Source organism: Schistocerca piceifrons, chromosome 7 (assembly GCF_021461385.2).
Source record: "Schistocerca piceifrons isolate TAMUIC-IGC-003096 chromosome 7, iqSchPice1.1, whole genome shotgun sequence".
Classification (NCBI taxonomy): Eukaryota; Metazoa; Arthropoda; class Insecta; order Orthoptera; family Acrididae; genus Schistocerca; species Schistocerca piceifrons.
Genome location: NC_060144.1, coordinates 579,833,930 through 579,859,613, shown reverse-complemented (window position 1 = coordinate 579,859,613; position 25,684 = coordinate 579,833,930). Strand labels below are relative to the sequence as shown.

General features: G+C 44.9%; 1 protein-coding gene across 1 annotated transcript in view; it reads right to left on the bottom strand.

Annotated features, from left to right (window-relative positions):
• The window catches only part of LOC124805203 (probable cytochrome P450 6a13), a 90,494-nt gene that overhangs the window by 1,951 nt on the left and 62,859 nt on the right, over nt 1-25,684 (bottom strand). The window contains exons 4-5 of the mRNA XM_047265699.1: nt 25,018-25,239; nt 10,620-10,883 (exon numbers count right to left, since the gene is read on the bottom strand). Of these exons, the coding sequence (XP_047121655.1) occupies nt 10,620-10,883; nt 25,018-25,239 (486 nt within the window). The remainder of the gene's footprint in view (nt 1-10,619; nt 10,884-25,017; nt 25,240-25,684) is intronic.

Below are 25,684 nucleotides of genomic sequence, written 5' to 3'. Positions count from 1 at the left end.
CTAACTCCCCTTCCCTGATGATGTCCTTGTCCTGTCCATCTACCCCTCCTACCAGCTCTGACTCTCCCCTCCAGTTCCCCACCTTTTTCCCTCAAGGCTGCCTCTCTCCCTCCTCAACTTCTCCCCCCCCCCTCCTCTCTCCGTCTCCTGCTTCGACCCATCTCCCTGGGCTTCCAACCCCTCCTCTCTCCTCCCCCCCCAACTCTTCCTTCTTTCTCCCACTGGCACCCCCCCCCCCTTCCCGCCCTCCTACCTCTCCCTTAGACCTACTTTTCATCGGCGACGAAGACTGGAATTTGGATGGCAATGCTCGAAGTGGATGTCCACTGAGTAGCGACAGGTAGCCTTTTCAGATGAACCACACTCCATAGAATAGCTGGTCGTTGCTGTGTTTAGCCACTAATCAATCGTTGGAAGGGTTCACTCCAGGGGAAGAAACCTTAACATCAGCGGAATATTTTCGTTGCATGCACAAAACATCAACAAAAGCTCGTACCTATGCTTGGGGGCAATGTCCACTTCTACATGCAGTTGATTCTTCCTCAGCACGATGGCATCTACCAGCAGGACAACACAACTTGCCACACAGCTCGCAGTGTACCTGCGTGATTCGAAGAGCACCAGGATGTACTTCCCTGACCACCACGCTCCTCAGATTTAAAGCCAAACGAGAATCTGTGGGACCACGTCGATCGGGATTTTCGCGCCATGGATTCTCAATCGACAAACCCTGTGCCGCTAGCCACAGCACTCGAGTCAGCCTGGCTCCACATCCCTGTGTGAACCTTCCAGGATGCATTGACACTCTTGCTGCACGTCTAGGCTGCGAAAAGTGGCTACTCAGGCTTTTGACAGGTGGTTACATTAGTGGAATGAACCGTGTATCTTACTTAATTCTCTACTAATGTCAACGACCAGATGGGCCCTGTGTAAGTAGTCTTTTGCCTTTGTATGTATTAATATTGTCAAAAATTTTTATTTGGTTTTTGAAGCAAGAGGATGCTTTGTAAGAATAAAGGACATCAATGGAATATTGAATGTGAAGTATCTGTCAGCACACGACCCATCTCAGGTAATCAGTAGTGTTGATTTTCCAACTAATGTAGATCATATTTATAGCTCATGCTAAATAATTGTAAAATATTATGGTAAACCTATCCTATTTGGTATCTTCATAGTGTAAGGGTAGTACTACCTTTTGTTCCTAATATTGTATCACCTAGAAAAGAGACAACAGTTTCATCTTCAGACAAAATAGTGGATGATCATTTACGTATACATGAACAATTATGCAATCACACTTCCATGCATAATTGTTGATAAGATTCACCAACATTTACCCCACCATGAAAGTTCTATGTTTCAGCCTCTCTACGACCAGAGACTTAGAAATGATATTTCACAAATGTGAGATTATTGTAACAGATAGAGAACGAACACATTCGAACACAGTTCAGCCAAGAGCAGAATAGGAGCTTGTGAAATGTGGTGCTACGGAAGAAGCCTGAAGATTAGATCGGTAGAATGTCTTACTAAGGACAAGGCCCTGATTAGTAACGGAAAGGAAAGGAATTTGTGGAATAACGTGACTTAAGGAAGCGATAGATTGAGAAGACACATTCTGAGCCATCAAGGATTCGCTAATTTCGTACTTAGGGACGTAAAAATTGCAGAGAAGACCAAGAGGGGGTAAAAGTTGAAATAAATTGCAGTTGAGAACTTTTGAATTTTAGAAGGAAGGAAGGCGAATTAGAGTTTATCATCCTGTCAACAGTGAGGTCATTGGAGAAAGTCGAGTATTAGAAATTTGCCACGGTAATCTTCAGCAATATGATGGAGATTAATAAAAAAAGAACTACGGTAAATGACAACATTAAATGTCTTCTTGCTAATGAGTTATCTCATTTTTATTAGACAAACATGTTTCATAGACGGCCTAATCATCTTCGTTGGTCCCATTGGAGTATGAGACAGGAACAGAAGGTGTTAATGGAATCTATAATCCTATCGGTTCAGTACAGCTATGTTTGTGGTCTGCAGTCCAAAGACTTGTCCATGTTAGTCTATTCTGAACAAGCCTCTTCATCTTCGAATAACAAGTGCAACCTCCATCCTTCCGAATCTGCTTACTGTATTCATCTCCTGGTCTCCCTCTACGACTTTTAACCCACACATTTCCTTCGAGTACTGAATTGGTGATCTCTCAATGTCTCAGACTACGTCCTATCAACCTGTCGCTTCTTTCATTCACGTAATACCACAATTTATGCATCTAAAATTCAGCACTCTTCTATAGTACCACATTTCAAAAGCTTCTATTCTCCTCTTGGCTGTACTGCTTATCGTCCACGTTTCACTTCTGTGCGTGGCTGCGATCCAGATAAGCACCTTCATAAAAGTATCTCTAACACTTAAATCTACACTGAAGCGCCAAAAAGAACTGATATAGGGATGCATATTCATGTACAGAGATACTTTTAAACAGGCGGAAGACGGCACTGATGTTGGCAAGGCCTATATAAAACAACAAGTGTCTCGCGCAGTTGTTAGATGGCAGGTTATCAAGATTTAAGTGACTCTGAACGTGGTCTTATAGTCGGCGCACGAGCAATAGGACACAGTGGTACCAGTGAAGTGGGAATTTTCCCGTACGAACATTTCACGAGAATACCGCGAATATCAGGAATCCTGTAAAACATTAAATCTCCTACATCGTTGCAGCCGCAAAAAGATCCTGCAAGAACGGGACCAACGACGACTGAAGAGAATCGTTCAAGGAGGCAGAAGTACAACCCTTCCGAAAATTGATGCAGTTTTCAATGCTGGATCATCAGTAAGTGTCAGCGTGCCAACCATTCAACGAAACATCATCGATATGGACCTTTGGAGCCGAAGGCCCAGTCGTCTATTCTTGATGACTGCACGAAACAAAGCTATACGTCTCGCCTGAGCCCGTCAACACCGACATTGGACTGTTGATGCCTGGAAACATGTTGCCCGACCGGACGAGTCTCCTTTCAAATTGTATCGAGCGCATGGACGTGTACGGGTATGGAGACAATCTCATGAATTCATGGACCCCGCATATCAGCAGGGGACTTGTCAAGTTGGTGGATGCTCTGTAATAGTGTGGGACGTCTGCAGTTGGAGTGATATGGGACCCCTGATAATTCCAGATACGACTCTGACAGGTGACACGTGCGTAAGCATCCTGTCAGATCAACTGCATCTATTCATGTCCATTGCGCATTCCGACGGACTTGGGCAATTCCAGCAGGACGATACGACACCACACATGTCCAGAATTGCTACGGAGTGGCTCCAGGAACACTCTTCTGAGTTTAAACTCATCCGCTGTGCTTCAAACTCCTGAGACGTGAACATTGCTGAGCATATATGGAATGCTTTTTAACGTGCTATTTAGAAGAGATCTCCACCCGCTCGGAGTCTTATGGGTTTGTGGAGAGCCCTGCAGGATTTATGGTGTCAATTCCATCCAGCACTAGTCGAGTTCATGCCACGTCGTAATGCGGAACTTCTAAATGCTCGCGGGGTCTCTACGCGATATTAGGCCGGTGTACCAGTTTCTTTGTGTATTCAGAGTATATTCGATGTTAACAAATTTCTGTTCTTCAGAAACGCTTTTCTTGTCGTTGCCAGGCTTTATTTTATGTCTTCTCTACTTCGGCGAACATCGGTATACCCCTCAACTCTTATAACTCCCGTTTGGTTTCTGCATAAGTTGTATATAACCTTCCACTCTATGTATTTTACCCGTGCTACCTTCATAATTTCAATGATTGTATTTAGACACCATTGACAGCAGCTTTCTCTAATTCTACAGAACCTATAAACTTTAATTTGCTTTTCTTTAAGCTATCTACTAAGATATGTCTTGAAGACAGCACTGCCTCAAGAGTTCCAACATTTCTCCAGGGCCCAATCGGATCATCCCGAGGTCGGCTTCCACCAATTTTTCCATTCTTCTGCAAAGAATTGGTGTTAGCATTTTGCAAGCATGACTTATTAAACTGATATTTATGTAATAATTGGAATTACTACCTTCTTATTGAAGTCAGAGGGTATTTTGCCTGTCTCATATATCTTGCACACCAGATGGAGTAGATGTATCATGGCTAGCTCCCCCTCGTAGTTCTGACGAAATGTCGTCTACTACAGGGGCCTTGTTTCGATTAAAGTCTTTCAGTGTTCTGTCAAATTCATCTCGCAGTATAATACAGTACTCACCTTCGTCTACTTCCTACTGACGTTCTATAATATTGCCTTGAAGTTCATTTTCTTTGTACTTCCTCTCTATAGATTCCTTCCAGCTTTCAGCTTTCCCTTTCTCTGTTTGGCAGTGGTTTTCCATGTGATCTTGGCTTCACTTTCGTCCAAAGGTTTCTTTAATTTTCCTAAGGGAAGTATGTACCTTTTACCTAGATATATATGCTTCTACACCCTTCCACTTGTCCTCTGGCCATTCCAACTTAGCCAATTTTCACTTTCTATCAGTCTCATTTTTCAGAAATCTCTATGCCCTCTTGGCTGCTTTATTAACTGGATTTTTATATTTTCTTCTTTCATCGAATAAATTCAGTGTCTCCTCTGGGACCGAAGTGTTTCCAGTAGGCTTTGTGTTTTTACTTATTTGATCTTCTGTCGTCTTCAATATCTCATCACTCAAAACTACTCAGTCGTATTCTACTGCATTTCTTTCCCCTACTGTAATCAATCGTTGATCCATGCTCCTTCGAAACTATCAACAACCTCTGATTTTCTCCTTAATTTTCTATCTAATTCTTCAGTTTTAATTCACAGTTCATAAACAATAAATTACGGCCAGTGGCTGTATCCACCCCATAAAATGTCTCACAGTTTAAAATATAGTTCTGAAAACTCTGTCTTATCATTACATAATCAGACTGAAACCTTGCATTGATTCCAGGTATCTACCATATATAAAGTCTTCTCTTATGATTCTTAAACCATGTGTTAGCAATGATTAAATAATTATGCTCTGCGCACAATTGTACTGTGTGGCTTTCTCTTTCATTCCTTCTCCCCATTTCATATTCTTCTAAAGTCCTTCTTCTCTTATTTTTCCTACTTCTTGAACTCTTATAAACCATCACAATTAAATTTTCCTCTCTCTTAACTATCTAAATAATCGCTTTTATCTCATCACATATTCCTTCAATCTTTTATCATTTGTGGAGCTAGTCCACACATAAACTTGTACTGTTGCGGTGCGTGTTGAATCAGTATCCGTCTTTATTACGATAACGTGATAACTGTGCCACTCATAGTAGCTTACCCAAAATCCTATTTTCTTATTCATTTTTAGACCCACTCCTGCATTACCCCTATTTGGTTTTCTATTTATAACCATGTGATCATCTGCCCTGAAGTTCTGCTCATACTGACACTAAACATCACCAACCCTCACTGTATCTAACCTCAATCTATCCATTTCCTCTTTCCAACTTTCTAACCTTTCTACCTGATCAGTGAAACCAACATTCCACACCCCGATACGTAGAACACCGGTTACATTTTCCCCAATAATGACATCCTTCTGAATGGTGCCCTTCCAGAGATCCAAATGGGGCATCATTCTACATTTGGAATGTTTTATCCAAGTTGTCAATCCGTGTATTCAATTTGAGAGAGAACAAGTCACTCTCTCACTTATTTTCGCTTCTAGCGTACTATTTTATGTTGTTATTACATCCTACATATAATTATTGTGGGATGACAGGACGTTATCACCATCAGCAGGCAATGATGGGTGCATGTACATTGTTGATCCATTCGGGATCTTTATGGTGGCTCTCCTTCAAATAGTATTTTGTGGAATTGACAGCAAGCAGGCAGATAGGTTATTTAACAGTAAATCTTTCAATGGACATTTGTGACTTGGAAACCACATGCAGCTATGGGGGTGGGAAACATCTTGAATCACTTACTGAGGACAGAACATTGGTCTGAAGAATTTCCCGCACTGGTGTACGGACAATGCTTTCGACCAAAGAGGTGAAGAACCTGCCTGCCTGGATCTGCCTGTAAGGCGCCTCTAGCCACGGCAAGGACAGGGACAGAGACACAAGAGAAAAGTAGGTCGCACGGCAAAGCTTACGACAGTGTAGTAGATGCTATCGCAATCTACTACGCTAGTCATGGAACCTTCATGTCGTGTCACTCCTTGACATGCTGAGGGTTCTTTTTTTGTGGGGGGGGGGAGGGGGAGGAGGGGGGGTGGTTGGGCGAAGCCTCAGGCCTTCGGAAGAATTTTAGAATGGAACATCACAGTTATGGCGGCTCTGAAACGGTCTATGTTGCGACACTAAGGCACTTCTCTTAGTTTAGCCAACGCCCCTGGTCAGACATGTTGTCATGTTTGGCCCATCCAGATAATTATCTCTGCGATAAATCTGTTGCTCACTTTAGGTATAAACGGAAAATCAAAACACACAGCCTAAAGTGACCATTGTAAAAACAATTTGGGAGCGTAATGTCTTCCCCTCCCTGTGTGAAAATTTACAAGGATCGGCTGCTTCTCCAGCAGGGAAAAGAATATTATTAACTTTCATTAGGATTGGCCGGTGGGCAAAGCAGATAAGTTAGTGGGGAGACACGGAGCTCGTGGAGTCTTGTGATTGGCAGGAAACCCTTGTGGGGGCGTTTGCATGAGTGCTGTATGCAAGCTTACGGAGGTTTGAGTAAAGTTAGGGGTGGAGAAACTTAGTCTTCGGGATCAAGCTCCAGTCTGGAGAGGAGATTCTGATCCTGACTCTTGTTTGAGCGTATTGGTCTTGGGATATTCGTCCTGAGCGTGCCTTCGCAATGGCATTAATATTGACTGGAGAGCTGGCGGTGAAGTCTTAGGTGTACTGATAGTTTGGACCTCAGTCATCTTAAATAACTCACTGTATTAGGTCTGCTGCCTTCATGGTTGATCTTCTTGTCTGTATTGTTGTATGAGTAAGTCAAAGTTGTCCATGGAATGACCAACGAATGTGAGTGTCATATGCTGGAATATTCTGACATTTCAGGGCTCCATCAACCAAGTGTAACATTACATGGTGACGGTACAAACAAACTTGTCTGTCGTTGGAAGACATGTGCTCATCTGCAGGGTCACTACGCTTAGAAATAAATATGTAAGCGTGAAGAATAATGTGGTGTGCGTACTGTAAGACCTTCAGTACACACACCATCAGATTAATTGACTTGTCACTCTAATGAAGTAGGCGAGTGTCAGCAATATGTCTCGTGCTCTTATCGTGACGTGTTTATCTTCTGCCGTTAGGTCAGATGATAGAAATGCCACTTGCACGCTTAGAGTAGCAGATTGACAGTGACAAACTTTAAACTGAACTTGATTAATTTTCACACAGATTTATTGAAATAATAACAAGCATAAAAATAACTTAACTTGGTTCTGGATGCTATTTACAATTGACAATCTGAAGTTCCTTTGGTATTGGTATGTTAGTCTTATTCTCACATATATCTCTGATGCTTGACAAAAGTGTCAATATATTTATCTTCATGGCTATGTACAGGAATATGGTAATCTTATTAGGCACAGACTGAAACTTGACTATAGACTGGTACAGACAAATGTAGATCTCGTACAGACTGGCACAGACTAATTCAGACTGGTACAGACTGGTGCAGACAAATGCAGACTGGCTAATCGGAGGTCTGTACACTCGTTATAATACCTCGTGTGTTCATGTAGCACTGTGCAGGTGTGATACACGAGAAGAAAAGGTTCTATGTAAGCAGCAATCTCATTGGCTGCATTACATATTAATATGCGGATCGGCAGAAGCAGAATTTGGTCCGTCTCTATGGCAGCGCCATCTCGTAGTACAGAGACGGATGAGTGCTGCGCCCGCGCCGTTGTGCTTAGTGGGGCGCTCTCTAGTGGGAAAGTTGTGTACGCGCTGACTACGCGGAACTATGTACACAACAAATAAAGATGAGGAATATTTATAGATTTCACTCTACAGCGGAGTGTGCGCTGATATGAAACTTCCTGGCACATTAAAACTGGGTGCCGGATCGAGACTCGAACTCGGGACCTTTGCGTTTCACGGGCAAGTGCTCTCAAGTGGTAGAGCACTTGCCCGCGAAAGGCAAAGGTCCCGAGTTCGAGTCTCGGTCCGGCATACAGTTTTAATCTGCCAGGAAGTTTCATGAAGAATATTAATAAAGGTTGCTGTACTTAAAATACATTAAGAGTTTGCACATAAAAATTTCGGTTGCGTGATTTATCATCATGGCCATCCTAGTACCGTGCCGTAACCTTGGAAAATGCAGGAAGGGGTAGACATGTGAGGCGAAGGTAGCGATAACTGTAGAAAAAACGAAATGGAGACGCATGGGACACACAGGTAGGTGACTAGCAGACAGTTGAACGAAGGAAATTTTTTGGTGGATTCCCAGAAATAAGTAAAGACCGAGACCATTGTTCAGCGGTAAGTAGGTGGATGACTTTAGAAAGCATGCAAGAGTAGCGTGGGGTAAGCGTAACAGGCGATCGTAGAGGAAACGGAAGGCCAGTGGAGGCCTTTATACGGCAAAGCTTGTCAGGTGGTTAAAGAGTATGATTATGAGTGCCTTTCTATGATAGCCCTCCAGATCTACAAACAAAAAGCACGAAGTATGATATACAGGGCGGTCCATTGATAGTGACCGGGCCAAATATCTCACGAAATAAGCGTAAAATGAAAAACCTACAAAGAACGAAACTCGTCTAGCTTGAAGGGTGAAACCAGAGGGCGCTATGGTTGGCCCGCTAGATGGCACTGCCATTGGTCAAACGGATATCAACTGCTTTTTATAAACAGGAACCCCCATTTTTTTTATTACATTTTCGTGTAGTACGTAAAGATATATGAATGTTTTAGTTGGACCACTTTTTTCGCTTTGTGACAGATGGCGCTGTAATAGTCACAAACGTTTAAGTACGTAGTATCACGTAACATTCCGCCAGTGCGGACAGTACTTGCTTCGTGATACATTACCCATGTTAAAATGGACCGTTTACCACTTGCCGGAAAGGACGATATCGTGTTGATGTATGTCTATTGTGATCAGAATGCCCAACGTGCGTGTGCTATGTATGCTGCTCGGTATCCTGGACGACATCATCCAAGTGTCGGGACCGTTCGCCGGATAGTTACGTTATTTAAGGAAACAGGAAGTGTTCAGCAACATATGAAACGTCAACCACGACCTGCAACAAATGATGATGCCCAAGTAGGTGTATTCGCTGCTGTCGCGGCTAATCCGCACATCAGTAGCAGACAAATTGCGCGAGAATCGGGTGTCTCAAAAGCGTCGGTGTTGAGAATGCTACATCGACATCGATTGCACCCGTACCGTATTTCTATGCACCAGGAATTGCATGGCGACGACTCTGAACGTCGTGTACAATTCTGCTACTGGGCACAAGAGAAATTACGGAACGATGACAGATTTTTTGCACGCGTGCTATTTAGCGACGAAGCGTCATTCACCAACAGCGGTAACGTAAACTTGCATAATATGCACTATTGGGCAACGGAAAATCCACGATGCTTGCGACAAGTGTAACATCAGCTACCTTGGCGGGTTAATGTATGGTGTGGCATTATCGGAGGAAGGATAATCGGCCCCCATTTTATCGATGGCAATCTAAATGGTGCAGTGTATGCTGATTTCCTACGTAATGTTCTACTGATGTTACTACAAGATGTTTCACTGTGTGACAGAATGGCTATGTACTTCCAACAAGATGGATGTCCGGTACATAGCTCGCGTGCGGTTGAAGCGGTATTGAATAGCATATTTCATGACAGGTGGATTGGTCGTCGAAGCACCGCACCATGGCCCATACGTTCACCGGATCTGAGGTCCCCGGATTTCTTTCTGTGGGGAAAATTGAAGGATATTTGCTACCGTGATCCACCGAAAACGCCTGACAACAGACGTCAGCGCATTGTCAATACATGTGCGAACTTTACGGAAGGCGATTACTCGCTGTTGAGAGGAATGTCGTTACACGTATTGCGAAATGCATTGAGGTCGACGGACGTCATTTTGAGCATTTCTTGCATTAATGTGGTATTTACAGGTAATCAGAAAAGATAATTTCACAAAGGTGCATATATCACATTGGAACAACGGAAATAAAATGTTCAAACGTACCTACGTTCTGTATTCTAATTTAAGAAACTTACCTGTTACCAACTGTTCTTCTAAAATTTTGAGCTATATGTTTGTGACTATTACAGCGCCATTTATCACAAAGCGAAAAAAGTGGTCCAACTAAAACTTTCATATTTCTTTACGTACCACACGAATATCTAATAAAAATGGGGGTTCGTATTTAAAAAAACGCAGTTGATATCCGCTTGACCTATGGCAGCGCTATCTAGCGGGCCAACCATAATTCCATCTGGTTTCCCCCTTCAAGCTAGTCAAGTTTCGTTATTTGTAGTTTTTTCGTTTGACGCTTATTTCGTGAGATATTTGGCCCGGTCAGCATCAATGGACCACCCTGTATACTGATACGCGCTACTTGCTGCAGCCTCTCAGTGGAATGCTCAGTTAGACAGACTCACCAACACAACGCCGCTGGCCTTCCCCGTACGGGATGTAGACGCCCGGGTGTCGTCCCGCGCTGTTCTCGGGACTGAAGCGCTCCGGGATGAACTGCAGCGGCTCCGGGAAGTGTCGCGGGTCCCTCAGGAGCGAGAAGAGCGGCGCCACGACGCGGGTGCCCGCCTCCACCACGATGCTGGAGCCTCCAGGGCTGCTGAGGCGGTGTGTCTGCGTGCACTCCTCCACGAATGCACCGCCCACCACCGGGTACAGCCGCAGCGTCTCTGCAGGAAACACCTGCTGTCAGCTCCCTTCTTTCCTCACAAGTCTGACGAGAAGCTAATGCTATTCTGTAAAGAGGCTCATGCACTACTACCTTACAGTCTCAACTTGTACTACACTGAAGCACCAAAGTAACTGGTACAGGCGTGCGTATACAACTATAGAGACACGTACAGGGTGTCCAGAAAAGGACTCCCTGATTTCAAAATTAAATATCTCGAAAACAAAGATCGATAGAGAAGTGCAGTAAACGGTATGTTTATTGTGAAAGCTGTAAGAAGTTTATACAGCAGTTTGAAATAATAGTTACAAAAGCTGCTAACAGATGGCGCTGTAATCGCCATACGTAATGCCTAGTATAAATAGTGATCCGAAGCCCAGACGATCAGTTCCGCTATTGATACGTGAAAGGAGGTTAGCGTACCGAAGGAAGAGATTAAAACCATGTACTCCATTGAACAACGCGTTTTTCTGGTGCTAGAGTAACACAGGTTAGAAGAGAGCGATCTCTGTGGCATGTGAATCCATTTCGGTTGAGATACTACGAAATGTGATGGCGAATTTCATTCTTCGTTTGCGCCACCTCTGTAGTGCCAATGGTGAACATTTTGAAAACATTGTGACGTGATTGTTTTCAAAGATTGTTTTCATACGATTATTTCACTTATGTATGCTGATATGAGCTGCACAGCGTACAGCGCCATCTGTTAGCAGCTTTTGTAACTATTATTTCAAACTGCTGTATAAACTTCTTACAGCTTTCACAATAAACATACCGTTTACTGCATTCCTCTATCGATCTTTGTTTTCGAGATATTTAATTTTGAAATCAGGGAGCCCTTTTCTGGAGACCCTGTAAATAGGCACAATACGGCGCTTCTATAAGACAACAACTGTCTGGCGCAGTTGTTAGATCAGTTACTGCTGCTACAATGACAGGTTATCAAGAGTTAAGTGAGTTTGAAGGTGGTGTCATAGTCGGCGCACGAACGATGGGACACAGCATCTCCGAGGTAGCGATGAAGTGGGGATTTTCCCGTACGACCACTTCGAGAGTGTACCGTGAATATCAGGAATCGCGAAAACATAAAATCTCTGACATCGCTGCGGCCGGAAAAAGATGCTGCAAGAACGGGATCAAAAACGACAATAGAGAATCGTTTAACATGACAGAAGTGCAGCCCTTTCGCAGATTTCAATGCTGGGCCATCAATAAGTATCAGCGTGCTAATCTTTCAAAGAAACATAATCGATATTGGCTGTCGGAGCCGGAGGCCCACTCATGTACCCTTTGTGACTAGTATGGGACCTCAACATCGAGACTTCATGACTGGAAACATATCGCCTGGTAGGATGCGTCTCGTTTCAAATTCTATCGAGCGGATGGACGTGTAAGTGTATGGAGACATCCTCATGAATTCATGGACCCTGCATGTCAGGCCGGAGGCCCACTCATGTACCCTTTATGACTAGTGTGGGCCCTCAGCATCGAGACTTCATGACTGGAAACATCTCGCCTGGTAGGATGAGTCTCGTGTCAAATTCTATCGAGCGGATGGACGTGCAAGTGTATGGAGACATCCTCATGAATTCATGGACACTGCATGTCAGCAGGGGACTGCTCAAGCTGGTCAAGGCTGTGTAATGGAGTGTGGCGTGAGCAGTTGGAGCGAAATGCGACCCCTGACAAGTGACACATACGTAAGTATCCTGTCTGATAACCTGCATCTATTCATGTCCTGTGTGCATTCCGACGGACTTCGGCAATTCCAGCTGGATAGTGCGGTACCCCACAAGTCCTGAAATGCTACAGAGATGGGTAAATAGGCAGAATACCGTTCCTGTATGAGACAACAGCTGTCTGGTGCAGTTATTACACGGGTTACTGCTGCTACAATAGCAGGTTGTCAAGAGTTAAGTGAGCTTGAATGTGATGTTACATTCGGCGCACGAACGATGGGATGTAGCGTCTCCGAGGAAGTGAAGAAGTGGGTATTTTCCCGTACGATCATTTCACGAGTGTACCGTAAATATCAGGAATCCGGTAAAGCATCAAATCTCCGACAACGCTGAGGCCGGAAAAGGATCTTGGAAGAACGTGACCAACGACGACTGAAGAGTCTCGTTCAACGTGACAGAAGTGCAACCCTTCCATAAATAGATGCAGATTTCATTGCTGGGACATCAACAAGTGTCAGCGTGCGAACTATTCAAGGAAACTTCATCGATATGGGCCTTCAGAGCCGAAGACCCATCCGTATACCCTTGATGGCCGCACGACACAAAGCCTTACGTCTTGCCTGGGCCCGTTAACATCGACATAGGACTGTTGATGACTGGAAACATGTGGCCAGGTCTGGAAAGTCTCGTTTCAAATTGTATCGAGCGAATGGACGTGTACGGGTACGGAGACAACCTCATGAATACATGGCCCCTGCATGTCAGCAGGGGACTCTTCAAGCTGGTGGAGGCTCTGTAATGGTGTGAGGCGGGTGTAGTTGGAATGATATGTGACTCCTGATACCTCTAGATACGACTCTAACTGGTGACACGTACGTAAGCATCCTGTCTCATCAACTGCATCCATTCATGTGCACTCTGCTCTCGTACAGACTTGAGCAATTCCAGCAGGACAACGCAAACCCTACAAGTCAATAATTGCTACAGAGTGGCTCCAGGATGTCTTTTCTGAGTTTAAACACTTCCGCTGGCCACCAAACTCCCTAGACATTAACATTATTGACCATATCTGGGATGCCTTTTAACGTGCTGTTCAAAAGAGATCTCCACCCCCTCGCAGTCTTACGGATTTATGGACAGGCCTGGAGGGTTCATGGTGTCAGTTCCCTCCAGCACTACTTCAGACACTATTCGAGACCATACTACGTCGTGTTCCGGCACTTCCGCGTGCTCGTGGGGGCCCTACGCAACATTAATCAGGTTCAACAGTTTCTTTCACTCTTCAGTGTACGCTGAAACAGCGGACGACATAAAATTATTTCTCTACTTTATTTGTTTTTTTTTAATTAACCTAATGTGATTTTGGCTCTCTCTTACATCAGCGCGTGCAACGGTCTTGCCTCAGTGGATACACCGGTTCCAGTGAGATCACCGAAGTTCAGCGCTGTCGGGCGTGGTCGGCAGTTGGATGGGTGACCATCCAGGGCGCCATTCGCTGTTGCCATTTTTCGGGGTGCACTCAGCCTCGTGATGCCAATTGAGGAGCTACTCGACCGAATAGTAGCGGCTTCGGTCAAGAATACATATCATAACGACCTAGAGAGCGGTGTGCTGACCCCACGCCCCTCCTATCCGCATCCTCCACTGAGGATGACACGGCGGTCGGATGGTCCCGGTAGGCCACTTGTGGTCTGAAGACGGAGTGCTTACATCGGGGCATCATTCACACATGTAATATTAAACTAAACTCTGCTCTGACGGGCCATGAAGGCCCAAAGGTACCGATCGGCTGCTGTGTCATTTTCAGTCCACAGGCGTAACTGTATACAGATAATGAGGGGCATGTGGTCAGCACACTGCTCTCCTAGCCGTTGTCAGTTTTCGTGACCAGTGTCGCTATTCCCCATTCAAGTAGTTCGTTTGCTTCACAAAGACTGAGCGCACCCCACTTGCCAACAGAGCTCGGATGACCGGATGGTCACCCATCCAGTTATTAGCCCAGGCCGACGGCACTTAACTTCGGTAATCTGACGGGAACCCGTGTCACCATTGCGGCAGAACCGTTGGCATGATTCACACATACGGTATCTTTTTTGTATCGTACAGAGTGGTTCAAAAGGATGGGCACTTTGGAACGTGTTGTGGCAACGCTGCGAAGTAGGTAGCGCCGAATTACAGATAGAATCCTGCTCTCACTGTCTTGCCATTTGATAAACAGTAAATATGGAGCAATATAATGGTGAGAAGCGTGCCTTTGAGGCAAAAGCTCATTATAAGGAAGTGTCGGGACTGCGCGTCGAGAATTGGGACGTCATTTCATTTCACCATTGGACGTAATGATCGTGTTCTCTCAGCGGAAGCAATCACCTAGGCCCGTAATTTTGAAACAACGGGTTCTGCTGTGAAGAAGCATTTTGCTGGGAGACTCTGTATTGCTCGTATGGTAGACAGTATCAAGGCTGTGCGAACTGCTTTCATAAGAAAGTGTAGGGTGGTACGTTTGACGTCTCTACAGTAGAATCGTTCGAAAGTTCAACGAATACTGAAAGTGGGTTTAAAGTCTCACACGTAAAAGTTGCAGATCGTTCGGTAACTTTAAGCGAACGATCTCCTGATGAGTAGATAATATGCTGAACGCGTGTTAACGTACATGCACGACAACAGTAGTTTCATTAGCAACCTGTGGAAGTCGGACGAGGTTCACTTCCTCCTCAGTGGCTTTGTCAACAGACTGAATTTAGGCTGTTGGTCTCAGCAAAATCCACATCAGGCACACGAGCGTCCACTGCACAGCCCCTTGTCACTGAACGGCGTTATAAGCCCCTACTTTTTTCAAGATGATGATGGCCGCCCGTCCACTGTAACGACTGCTGTGTATGTCGCCATGATGGAAAGTTTTGTAGCGGCCTAACTGCCACATTTTTCCTGTCAACAGTTGGTTTCAACATGGAGGAACGACGTATTCGCCTCGGATATCGACGGGTGTTGTGCGAGCATTGTTTAGTAACTGTGTCATTTCAAGGCATGGTGACACTTCATGGCCCCCAAGATCGCCTGACATGACAGAGTGTGATTTTTTTCTTATTGACCTACCTCGATAGCGCAGTGTACCGTACCCGACCTGCTACCACCGAATAACTTAGAACAAGAATACGAGAGGAAATCTCCAGGATTCCTATCGAAATATTAGGCTGGGTCTAGCATAACGTTCCTATCAGGCTGCAGCAATGGGTGCGGCGTGGGGGAGGTCATCTGTCCAATGAGATGTTCGAGAAATAAGAATGCTTCTGATATTCGGTAATGGCATACTCGGTACTGATACGTGGTACTTACTGGACTTAAGGTATACGTGGAAGGGAGGACCCATCAATATAACTTTCTTTTCAGTTAACCTGTTTATTTAACAATATATAAACTGTGTTTTACAGATAATCGATGCACTTAACCATAAAAGTTTCTTTAACAAAATGAACAAATCTGCCTAATTCTGTTAACGTTAAACCTTAAGTTGAATGAGCTTTTAATCATTGCAAAAGAGATCTGAAGTGCTGTATTGCAAAAGAGCAAACAATATGACAATGGTTACAAGACAGACGGCCCTGCAACCCGCCCGCTATCGGGTGAAACAGCGGTGTTTACTACCGCACTAGACACAGTCTGTCTTATTAAATGCCCTTCCGCAACACATCAAAACTATATAAGCACCAATGATGACAAGGGTGATTCAGTTACTCAAAATTGATGGCTTAGCTTTTAATTTGAAAACTGTATGTCTAAAGCTACGGGGTTGAGATGCGCACCGTTGTTTAAAGGTTAAACAGATCAGCAAACAATATGACATTGATAAGGCTTACTTCAAAACAACCAACTTCTTAATTTCAATCGGCAACCAAGGTGCTACTGGATCCCGACCCGTCCCTTCTCACAACTTTATTTTGACTAAAGACCTGGTGACAGTCGTCTGTTAATATTTTCAAAGTGTTACTGATTGTGTGTTATTAAATCCGCTCTGAAGGAAAATCTTAAAACATCACTTGTGAACATTTGTTACAAGAGAACTCACCCGACGGAATCACAAGATCCATATAAAATAAATCAAAAACGACCAGATCTTTCAAACGCGTAAAAGAAAAGAGCTTAGTACAACAGGTTGTTGAGATTACAGCTAATGACTGATAAATGCAATTACAGTCAAAGAATTGAACCGGTTAGCAGCTAAATCTAACCACAATTCCCTCTTTTGTTTAACAGCAACCTGTGCCTTAGTACGACTGTTCCGGCTGTATTTACGACCAAGAGCCGATTAATTAGAGTATTAATGGTCGGGTACAAACTAGAAAGGAAAGGCAATATAACAGCGGGACACATTTTCAAGCGACAACTAGTGTCTTAGTACAATACTACTGTCTGTATTTACTACCAAAGAGTCGACCGAGTAAAACTCTGAGGGTCGGGTACAAACTACACTCCTGGAAATTGAAATAAGAACACCGTGAATTCATTATCCCAGGAAGGGGAAACTTTATTGACACATTCCTGGGGTCAGATACATCACATGATCACACTGACAGAACCACAGGCACATAGACACAGGCAACAGAGCATGCACAATGTCGGCACTAGTACAGTGTATATCCACCATTCGCAGCAATGCAGGCTGCTATTCTCCCATGGAGACGATCGTAGAGATGCTGGATGTAGTCCTGTGGAACGGCTTGCCATGCCATTTCCACCTGGCGCCTCAGTTGGACCAGCGTTCGTGCTGGACGTGCAGACCGCGTGAGACGACGCTTCGTCCAGTCCCAAACATGCTCAATGGGGGACAGATCCGGAGATCTTGCTGGCCAGGGTAGTTGACTTACACCTTCTAGAGCACGTTGGGTGGCACGGGATACATGCGGACGTGCATTGTCCTGTTGGAACAGCAAGTTCCCTTGCCGGTCTAGGAATGGTACAACGATGGGTTCGATGACGGTTTGGATGTACCGTGCACTGTTCAGTGTCCCCTCGACGATCACCAGTGGTGTACGGCCAGTGTAGGAGATCGCTCCCCACACCATGATGCCGGGTGTTGGCCCTGTGTGCCTCGATCGTATGCAGTCCTGATTGTGGCGCTCAGCTGCACGGCGCCAAACACGCATACGACCATCATTGGCACCAAGGCAGAAGCGACTCTCATCGCTGAAGACGATACGTCTCCATTCGTCCCTCCATTCACGCCTGTCGCGACACCACTGGAGGCGGGCTGCACGATGTTGGGGCGTGAGCGGAAGACGGCCTAACGGTGTGCGGGACCGCAGCCCAGCTTCATGGAGACGGTTGCGAATGGTCCTCGCCGATACCCCAGGAGCAACAGTGTCCCTAATTTGCTGGGAAGTGGCGGTGCGGTCCCCTACGGCACTGCGTAGGATCCTACGGTCTTGGCGTGCATCCGTGCGTCGCTGCGGTCCGGTCCCAGGTCGACGGGCACGTGCACCTTCCGCCGACCACTGGCGACAACATCGATGTACTGTGGAGACCTCACGCCCCACGTGTTGAGCAATTCGGCGGTACGTCCACCCGGCCTCCCGCATGCCCACTATACGCCCTCGCTCAAAGTTCGTCAACTGCACATACGGTTCACGTCCACGCTGTCGCGGCATGCTACCAGTGTTAAAGACTGCGATGGAGCTCCGTATGCCACGGCAAACTGGCTGACACTGACGGCGGCGGTGCACAAATGCTGCGCAGCTAGCGCCATTCGACGGCCAACACCGCGGTTCCTGGTGTGTCCGCTGTGCCGTGCGTGTGATCATTGCTTGTACAGCCCTCTCTCAGTGTCCGGAGCAAGTATGGTGGGTCTGACACACCGGTGTCAATGTGTTCTTTTTTCCATTTCCAGGAGTGCAGAAAATAATGAGGAGGGCAGGTAGACAATGAAACAAATCACCACGAGGATTACAGAATCTTATTCCCCTTTATCAGCAAGCAGTTCCGTAGATCCACGGTGCGTCCCAGCGGTTACCGAGTGGTGCCGATAAAAGCCAGGTAGAAGAGGGCAGCCATGCCACGAGCGGTCGTCCGACACGAATGTCGACAACCAACCGACGCTGACACCGGTGAAGTAGTCTGATATCTTCGCTCTGCGCAGGTCCTCCTTGCGCAGCTCGTGGCTTTGGTCGCTCGGACCTCGTGATCGCCTCTTGCCGCATCGCTACTGCCAATCCTAAAACTTCGTGCCTTCTTCTCGGGCCAGCAAACCCCGTATTTACATACATCAGAAAATAGTTTTGCATCACCTCGGTTCTGAGACTTCCAGAATCTGTACAGAAAATGGGAATAGAGATCAACATAAACATCAGTTCCGGCCTTCTTATTGCTAATGAAAACTACGCATTGCATGTTGTACCACCGTACGGCGAGACCTTCAGAGGTGGTGATCTAGATTGCTGTACATACCGGTACCTCTAATAACCAGTAGCACGTCCTCTTGCATTGATCCAAGCCTGTGTCCGTCGTGGCACACTATCCACAAGTTCATCAAGGCACTGCTGGTCCAGATTGTCCCACTCCTCAACGTCGATTCGGCGTAGATTCGTCAGAGTGGTTGGTGGGTCACGTCGTCCGTAAACAGCCCTTTTCAATTTGTCCTAGGCATTTTAGATAGGGTTCACATGCCACTCGAGTGGAGCGATGTTGTTATCCTCAAGGATGTCATTCGCAAGATGTGCACGATTGGGCTCCAATTGTCGTCCATGAAGACGAATGCCTCGCCAGTACGATGCCGATATGATTGCACTATCGGTCGGAGAATGGTATTCACGTAACGCACAGTCGTTACGGCGCCTTTCATGACCACCAGCGACGTACGTCGGCACAGCATAATGCCACCCGAAAACATCAAGGAACCTCCACCCTGCTGCACTCGCTGGACAGTGTGTCTAAGGCGTTCAGCCTGACTGGGCTGCCTCCAAATACGTCTTTGACGATTGCCTGGTTGAAGGCATATGCGACACTCATCGGTGGAGAACTTGATGCCAATCCTGAGCGGTCAATCCGACATGTCGCTAGGCCCATCTGTACCGCGTGCATAGTGTCGCGGTTGGAAAGATGAACCTCGCCATGGACGTCGGGAGTGCGCATCATGCAGCCTATTGCGCACAGCTTGAGTCTTAACACGACGTCCTGTGGCTGCAACAAAAGTATCACTCAACATGGTGGCGTTGCTGTCAGGGTTCCTCCGAGACATAATTCGTAGGTAGCGGGCATCCACTGCCCTTGGGTGGCCTGAGCAAGTGTCTGTATCTCCTCCATGTCCGAACAACATCGCTTTGGTTCAATCCGAGACGCCTGGACACTTGCCTTGTCGAGAGCTCTTCCTGGTGAGTATCAATGTGGACGGGATCGAACCGCGGTACTGACGGTCTAGGCATGGTTGAACTACAGACAACACGAGCCGTGTACCTCCTTCATGGTGGAATGTCTGGAACTGATCAGTTGTCGGACCCCCTCCGTCTAATAGGAGCTGCTCATGCGTGGTTGTTTACATCTTTGAGCAGGTTTAGTGACATCTCTGAACAGTCAAAGGGACTGTGTCTGTGATACAATATCCACAGTCAACGTCTATCTTCAGGAAGTGGAATCATTTTTTGATGTGTGTATACATCGTCAAAGAAAGACCTTCTAAGGACACAACCCTCAGACACCAACTCTTCCTCATAGATATTGGCAATGGGGCCGCAAGAGGGATAGTCGATGCAGCCCCTGATCCAGTGGCGCCAGACAGAACAGTCTACTAAATCGATGGCGCCACGGCTCAGGTACTATATGTTTACGTAAATAAATATGTGTAAAGTGATTGTGCTCGTCCATTAATCTCCGTTCCAAAATTTCCCGTTCTTTTGAGTCACTCTGTAGTTACCTACGAATTACTAATTTCAATTCAGCAAAAAGTTGCACAATGATGTGAGCGACAAAGTGAGAATGTGAGTCAGTAATACTGAACATGAACTGATAAGGTTAATACTGACAGTAATTGTACTTCTGCTGCTGCCACTGATAACAGTAATAATAAGAACAACAATAATGCGCCCGCATCTCGTGATCATGCGATAGCGTTCTCGCTTCCCACGCTCGGGTTCCCGGGTTCGATTCCCGGCGGGGTCAGGGATTTTCTCTGCCTCGTGATGGCTGGGTGTTGTGTGCTGTCCTTAGGTTAGTTAGGTTTAAATAGTTCTAAGTTCTAGGGGACTGATGACCCTAGATGTTAAGTCCCATAGTGCTCAGAGCCATTTGAACCATTTGAACAATAATGACAATAATAACAATAATGGTAATGGCAGATACAAAGTAGGCTTTATAGGTGGCCATAAGTAGACGTTTTCTGATAGAGTGAGTCCTGGTGAAAGGAAATTCAAGGAAACTGTACTAGCTAAGAATAAAGTTAAATGGGGAGTATCTGGTGCAAGGGTAACGAGGCGTACAGGGACAATGGCAATCCTTGTTGTTGCTTCAGTAGATGTGTGATGGAGATATTATTCAGTTCTCTAATTATTCAGTTCTCTAATGTAATGCGCAGTCTTATTCCGGATTCTCGTCCCAGCTACTGAGAAGGAATTCGAGAAAGTGGCTGAACGATGGAGTCGGACAGAATGGATTTAAGATACGAAAACATGCACCACTTTGGCCTTTTTGCCGTATTTTGATGCCCTGTCATCAAGAATCGGAAGAGTGCTCGGAAGACATGACATTAAGTGTGTTTTTAGACCGTATGAAAAACGGAAAACTTCTTGGGTTGGGTTAAGGATGATCTCGGCCTGAGGAAACGCGGTATGTACAAGATTCCTTGTCAATGTGGGCTGCGTACATATACAGCAGGCGCGTCGCACTGAACAAGAACGCTGCGACGAACATCAGCGTCATACATGCCTACGTCAGCCGGAAAAGGCAGCAACTGTAGAACACTGTCTGAATACAGGGAATCGCATGATTTATGAAAAGACGTAAGTTTTATCCCCGATATCATCTTTCTGGGACGATCATTAAGGAAGCAATATACATCAGTACAGTTGATAATATCATCAACAGGGATGCTGGATTTCGACTAATCCCAGCCTGGAACCCTGCATTTGCTGCTATTAAATCACGACGAGAAAATCAAGATTTTGTCGGAAATAGACCCGTCATAACATTGATTTATTGTGGTTTTGTTGTGAATAACGCCTGGCCGCACTGTTAATAAAGATTGCGTGCAGTGCACGAGCAGGTGGGCCGCTCCGCGATTTTCGGCAGAGGGCGTTTGAGTATGCCGCCATCTATCTCCAAATCACTGGGTATGCGTCATTTCCGCTCCTGCGCTTTTTTTGCATGCGTGTTATATATAGAGCGACGTCGAGGTGCGGATACCGTCAGTCGTACCTAGCCACCAGCAAGGTCCAAACACCTGAAGATGGCGGACAGTTGCTCGGAGGAAATTTTGTTTAATTTGCACAACGTCATCCGGCAGCAATCCCATGAAGACTATTTACAGGAGAGATTTAGTCTGATAGGATCGTATCTTTCTGCCGTGTTGCTGAGACAAGAGCGTTAAGGTCTAGGAGAGATATGAGGGGCAGTGTTGGTTCACAACACAGTTGAGAAGACAGATGGTATGGAAATCTGTGCGCTTATCTGCACGCAACAAGGATAGCTGTGCTTGTGGTGGTGAAATACCATCAAAAAGTCGAACATCACATAGAAAACTGAAATGGTTATTTATTTACGTGGCCATTACGGCACTCCAACCCCAGTTCTCGATACCAGTAATATCGTACTACTTTTCTGCGAAGTAACAGACATATTTTTGTGACAATATTCACATTTGGTTTTATTAATTTATAGGTACTCCGATGTATCGATATATTATAGTGATATGGTTCTTCTGTGTATTCATTTCTGTGAGACTGTCATAATCTTTGACTTACTTGTAACCGTTTTGGCGCGAATGCGCACAGAGCAGTCTTGTTATTTCGCTTTGTAAAACAACAGCCTATTTGTAAAAGAACAGTCTAGTCTTGTGTTTGGTTAAAGTAGAAATTAAATATATGAAGATTGATACAAAACTGTTTGCTTGATGATGTGACAATTAAGAAGAAGTATATGTCAATTCTGAAGATGGCAGGGGTAAAATACAGGGAGCGAAAGGCTGTTTACAGTTTGTATAGAAACCAAATGGCAGTTATAAGAGTTGAGGGGCATGAAAGGGAAGCAGTGGTTGGGAAGGGAGTGAGACAGGGTTGTAGCCTCTCCCCGATGTTATTCAATCTGTATATTGAGCAAGCAGTGAAGGAAACAAAAGAAAAATTCGGAGTAGACTTTAAAATCCATGGAGAAGAAATAAAAACTTTGAGGTTCGCCGATGACATTGTAATTCTGTCAGAGACAGCAAAGGACTTGGAAGAGCAGTTGAACGGAATGGATAGTGTCTTGAAGGGAGGATATAAGATGAACATCAACAAAAGCAAAACGAGGATAATGGAATGTAGTCGAATTAAGTCGGGTGATGTTGAGGGTATTAGATTAGAAAATGAGACAAAGTAATAAAGGAGTTTTGCTATTTGGGCAGCAAAATAACTGATGATGGTCGAAGTAGAGAGGACATAAAATGTATACTGGCAATGGCAAGGAAAGCGTTTCTGAAGAAGAAAAATTTGTTAACATCGAGTATAGATTTAAGTGTGAGGAAGTCGTTTCTGAAAGTATTTGTATGGAGTGTAGCCACGTATGGAAGTGAAACGTGGACGATAAATAGTTTAGACAAGAAGAGAATAGAAGCTATCGAAATGTAGTGCTACAGAAGAATGCTGAAGATTAGATGGGTAGATCACATAACTAATGAAGGTATTGAGTAGGATTGGCGAGAAGAGGAGTTTGTGACACAACTTGACTAGAAGAAGGAATCGGTTGGTAGGACATGTTCTGAAGCATCAAGGGATCACCAATTTAGTATTGGAGGGCAGCGTGGAGGGTAAAAATCGTAGAGGCAGACCAAGAGATGAATACACCAAGCAGATTCAGAAGGATGTAGGTTGCAGTAGGTATTGGGAGATGAAGAAGCTTGCGCAGGATAGAGTAGCATGAAGAGCTGCATCAAACCAGTCTCAGGACTGAAGACTACAACAACAACAACATATGTCAATTTATAAGAAGTTTTAAGAAAAATGTGGATCGTGAACACCAAGTCAAAAATTATTTCTACCATACCATTGTTACGTTCTGGGATTGTTTGATCATTAAGAATTTCCTGAAAAATGCATTTGTTAGGTCATCAAATATTGCTAAAATACAGATCTGGACTTTCTTGCAGTCAAAGTGGAATCACCCTAGAATCAGCAAGATGAGCCAACAGCTTCGACGAAATCTACGTGGGAATCCATTGAAGATAAGTACCAAAATTAATGAGTTTTTTACAGTGACTTCATTATTTCCATTCTGACGATACCATCCACAGTCAATAACTTTGTTGTTGCCCGATAAAGCGAACATATACTGCGTGAGCAACATTATTAATCTGATTTCTAATTCTAACCTACTTTGCAAGTGGTGGCATTGTTTGATAACGGACACAGGCATTCATTACGAATTCCAGATGCCGTGACTTTTCCTAAGAAGGACCTTCAGGACAACATCGCTGTGATCAATAACTGGAAGTATAAGTGTTTGTACAAGTTCCTTTCCAAAGTCAAGAGGGAAGACCTTTTTTATTTTTGTAGGTCACAGAGAAATGCTGATGCCTTCCTGCAGATTGATTTTTCACACTGAGATTTCTCCATTTTCGGTCTCCACCACTAACCTGGAATCATCTGTCTATACGTTTTGTAGCCCAAATATGAAAATCGTGTTGCTAAAAATAGTTAGTGTTTCAGAGATGAGATCTTTTCGTAGTGTCTAACCTGAATTCGTGAGTTTCTCCTTCACTTTAAAGCTTTATTTTTTCCTGAGCGACACGCATTTCACTGTATATGGTCTAGGGTTTGTAGGTACTGGCGTGCTATGTCCCGCTCTATAGCTTCAGTCAATGATATTTCAGTATCACGTGCAGGCCTGGCTTCTCACGGACAGGATTAGTCACTAATTCGTCTGCATTCTCTCTGTCATTCACTGGAATTCTAAACAGTGTGATATTATTACGCCTGTAATACTGCTCAAGTTATTCAGACTTCTCGACTTGTTTCTGTTCCAGCAACTGTGCCCTTCCCTCGATTGCTTTTTAGGATTCAGCATGGCTTTGGCAGCTAGGCCATTACAGATGGACCACAAGATAGCATAGGAGAAGGATACAGAGGTTTGTCAGTCACAATCTAATTGAAAGAAGCATACTGGTATCTGCCTGACAGAACCATATTTTAGAGTGTCGCCGTTGTGCATAGTACGAAACTGTGTACTTGCCTTGGCACACTTACTGTGATAGAAAGATGTCATTTGGGTAGCCTGTCTTACCGCTGAGGACCATGTCGAGGTAGGTCATCTCCTGGATCGCCTGGTAGCTCAGCTGCCCGCTGTGTGCTTTGAGGACGGCATCCACCTGTTGTCTGGCTCGGGTCTGCACTTCAGTGTGCAGCGACAGCTCGTACAGGCAGAAGCTCAGCACACGTGCTACGATTCCGAGTCCGAAACCAAACGTGGCGAACACGTACGCCACCAGGGAGTCGTCTGAGAACTCTGAAACAGGCGGCGAAAAATCAGCAGCTAGTCAGTAAATTCGGAGTAGGAATTAAAATCAATGGAGAAGAAATAAAAGCTTTGAGGTTCGCCGATGACATTGTAATTCTGTCAGAGACAGCAAAGGACGTGGAAGAACAGCTGAACGGGACGGACAGGAGGAACATCAACAAAAGCAAAACGAGGATAATGGAATGTAGTCGATTTAAATCAGGTGATGTTGAGGGTATTAGATTAGGAAATGAGACGCTTAAAGTAGTAAATGAGTTTTGCTATTTGGGGAGCAAAATAACTGATGATGGAAGTAGAGAGGATATAAAATGTAGACTGGCAATAGCAAGTACAACGTTTCTCAAGAAGAGAAATTTTTTTACGTCGAGTACAGATTTAAGTGTCAGGAAATCGTTTCTGAAAGTATTTGTATGGAGTGTAGCCATGTATGGAA